The following is a 3688-nucleotide window of genomic DNA, read 5'->3' as shown; positions in this document are numbered from 1 at the left end:
GGGGGACATATCAATTTTGTTCAATATGATGAAAAGAATACCTAGCCCAATGTCTCAGATATTAAATTGTGTGTCAAGCATTTTGCTAAACATTGTTGAATGAATGAATAATGATTGCTAGTGTCCACTCAGTACTCCGAATGTCCCAGAATATATGGACTAAACCAGGCTTAAAGAGACTAGCATTATATTACCTCCTCACTAAAGTGTTAGCTATTATTAAATGGTAAGTTAAGGTGTTCTAATGATCTGTACTGGAATAAGGGACTGACGAGTTCCATGAAATTACTTGTTCCAAAAGAATGTGATTAATTACATAACTTGGTGTCTTTTCTCTAAGAGGTTTCTGAAGACACTGCTTTCTGCTCTTCCTTTCAGAAATAAGCAGTTTTACTTCTCTGAACACTTGACTGGCTTCTAATTTATAGACATTGTGAATTATGCAACTAAATCATGCTTAACTCTCACATAACCTAAAACTGAATTCTTGACCCATGTGCAATAAGAGAATGGGGATTCATGGTATCTGGAAACTGTATTAGCTATCTTTTTTATTTTCTAAAAAAAAAATCTTTCTTTTTTTAAATTTTACCTTTACTTTCTCTGCTACTTATACTTCGTAGTATTTTTATTCTGCAAATAATTTTGGAAACAACATATGGGCCTGTGTCCCACAGTAAAAAGAGCATGCAAACTTGAGTCTCTGAGTCCAAAGAATGTATCTCTCATACTAAAATTCTATGTTGAGAATTATATAAAAATGTAAATCTAGTGACATGTGAGTGAAGGGGTAACATCGAGGTGAGAACACCTCTGTTCTAGAGAACAGATTCTCTAGAATCTGAGAAACCATGTAGAGCTCTGATATTTTGATTCAGATGAAGAGTGATGAGTGTTTGACCCTCTGTGGTAAGGGGAGGGAATGCTCACTCTGGACTGATGAATCTAGAGGTTGTCTAGAAAAAGCAGTAGGATTTAAGGTCACAGTAAATATGGGAGGATATCAGACATCAGCTACCATTGGCACCCATCAAACATCAAAAATAGTTATTCCTTGACGGATTCAGTGACTGAATGACTCACTATAACCAGCTTAAGCATACTGGATTTGAAAAGACAATGAATAATGTAAACAGAGATACATTTTTGGCATCAGACTACATTTCTTTTGGGATATAAGAATGAAGAAGAGATTCGGAGCCAGCAGTATTTATGATTGGTCAAGTTTCAAACCACATCTTAATCTGTACCTACTTTTTCATCTTATTGGCCATGGGAATTTAGCTTCCTCTGTATATTCCTACTTAGAGGACTGTACCCATCCCAACTCACTTGGTTTTTTAATGAGACTGAGTGAAAAATGAGCTTTTGGTTTCATCATCACCTTCTCCCTTGATCTAAAATAAACATCTGCACTCTCAATTTAGTCATTCATGATTATTTGCCATTTTTATTCTAGATAAACATTGCTTATGCACCAAGAACATGCCAGAACCCATACTTGATGCCATCCAGAAATGGACTGAAGTATCCAAACTAAAAATCCAGAACCTCACAGAGTCATCATGGTAGAAGTCCTTTGCTCTGCAAGTTGTAGAAACTACTATGATGTATAAATCTGAAAAAAAAATCAGATTCTTTAGAAACATCATTATAGAGAAAAAAAGATGCTGATTATTTTATTGTTTTCATTTAAAGTTTTATGATCAGCTTGAAGAAATAGAAAATTTTTGATTCCTAAAATCAAAAAGTTTCCTAGACTAAAAATTTGTTTTTTTGTAGCTGGAATGGCAGAGAAGATTTCTGCTTAAAATACTAAAGAAACAATAAAAATCACACCTTTGATTAATAAGAAATTTTTTATCAGTCCCTTCTCTGGGGTCAAAGTGACAGATTTAGTCTTTAAGGTGGACCAGGGAGTTGCCCCTGCCCCTAGACCTCAGGCATGTATCAATAGGACCTCTTAGGTAAGAGCAGAAGAATGACATTCTCTCGTATCTGCTTAGTCTTTACTCCATAGACAATAGGGTTGAGGGCAGGTGGGATGACAACATAGAGGTTGGCAAACACAATGTGAAAGGTCTGAGGGACATTGTGTCCAAAGCCATGTGCAAGGATGGAGAAGAATGCTGGTATATAGAACATGAGGATGACACAGACATGGGAACCACAGGTGCCTAGGGCCTTCTGGCGAGCATCCTGAAAAGGGAGGCGAAATACAGCACAGAGGATAAGGATGTAGGAAACCGCAATTAGAATCGCATCTATAATCACTATCATGATGGGAACACAAAACCCGTACCAGATATTAATGGAGATGTCAGCACAAGCTAGTCGGGCAACACCTATGTGCTCACAGTACGTGTGAGGGATGTTATGTGTCCTGCAGAAGGGTAGACGATTTACAAGGAAAACACATGGGACAAAAACACAGAAGCTTCTGAAGGTGATTCCCACAGCAATTTTGACAATGGCCCTGGGGGTGAGAATAGTGGTGTATCTCAAGGGTGAACAGATGGCCACGTAACGGTCAAATGCCATGGCCAGCAGTATAGCTGAGTCCAGAACAGAGCTGTAGTGCAGAAAGAATAATTGTGTGAGACAGCCAGGAAAGCTGATTTCCTGCGGACCAAACCAGAAGATGCTCAGAGATTTTGGAACACAGGTGGTAGACAGCGTAAGATCAGTGATAGCCAGCATGGAAAGGAAAAAGAACATGGGCGCATGAAGACTGTGCTCCACTGCAATGAGGTAGAGAAGGACACTATTCCCCACAACGGCCACAAGATAGAGGAGGCAGAAGGGGACGCTGATCCAGACGTGGTACTGCTCGAGTCCAGGGATACCCAAAAGGGTGAAGGCACCCATGTTGTAGCCAGTTAGGTTGTATATGGCCATTGAAATCTGATTAACAGGTTCTGTGTCCTAAAACAAATTATATATAATTAACATATGCCAAGAAACAACCTCCCTTTGCTATTAAGAGGAATGCTTATCTTTAAAAAGATTCTAAAATACTAGTACTTCTGATACTAAACACCAGGTCTCTCCAAAGTCTTCAAACTGCATAAAATGTTATTTCCATTTTAATGACTGAGTTTTGCCTAGGTTAATGTAACATGTTGCTGTATAGATATGAATATAGAGAAAAATAATCTAACTATAATCTGAGAAAAAAGAAAATTAGAAAAGTAAAGCATTATTAAAAATTATTTACTTATTTTTTATTTGCGGCTGTGCTGGGCCTTTGTCGTGCATGGGCTTTCTTAGTTGTGGCAAATGGGGGCTACTCCTAGCTGTGGCGCATGGGCTTCTCATTGCGGTGGCTTCTCTTCTTGCGGAGCATGGCCTCTAAGGTGCATGGGCTTTGGCAGCTGCAGCATGTGGGCTCAGTAGTTGTGGTTTCTGGGCTCTAGAGTTGTGGCGCATGGGCTTAGTTGCTCCAGGGCATGTGGAATCTTCCCAGACCAGGGATCGAACATGTGTCCTCTGCATTGGCAGGAGTATGCTTATCTATTGTGCCACCAGGAAAGTCCAAAAAAGTAAGGCATTTCAATTGGAAAAATAAGGAGGCAATTTATAATTACAGGCTCCTCCCATAGACCAGTCTCATAAAGTATTATCTCATTTAGAACAATCTTCTGAGATTATTTTTATTCTCTTGATTTTCTTTTAACAGAAACTAAAA

The 3688-nt window shown here is 38.8% G+C and overlaps 1 protein-coding gene across 1 annotated transcript; it reads right to left on the bottom strand.

Annotated features, from left to right (window-relative positions):
- Positions 1–1950: 1950 nt before the first annotated feature.
- On the bottom strand, positions 1951–2898 carry LOC138420443 (olfactory receptor 52H1-like). The gene has a single exon (XM_069553659.1). It carries the CDS (start codon positions 2896–2898, stop codon positions 1951–1953), a length of 948 nt encoding a protein of 315 aa, XP_069409760.1.
- Positions 2899–3688: the final 790 nt, after the last annotated feature.

Source organism: Ovis canadensis, chromosome 15 (assembly GCF_042477335.2).
Source record: "Ovis canadensis isolate MfBH-ARS-UI-01 breed Bighorn chromosome 15, ARS-UI_OviCan_v2, whole genome shotgun sequence".
NCBI classification, from domain to species: Eukaryota; Metazoa; Chordata; class Mammalia; order Artiodactyla; family Bovidae; genus Ovis; species Ovis canadensis.
The sequence above is the reverse complement of the archived record's forward strand: the minus strand, read 5'-3'. Positions and strand labels throughout refer to the sequence as shown.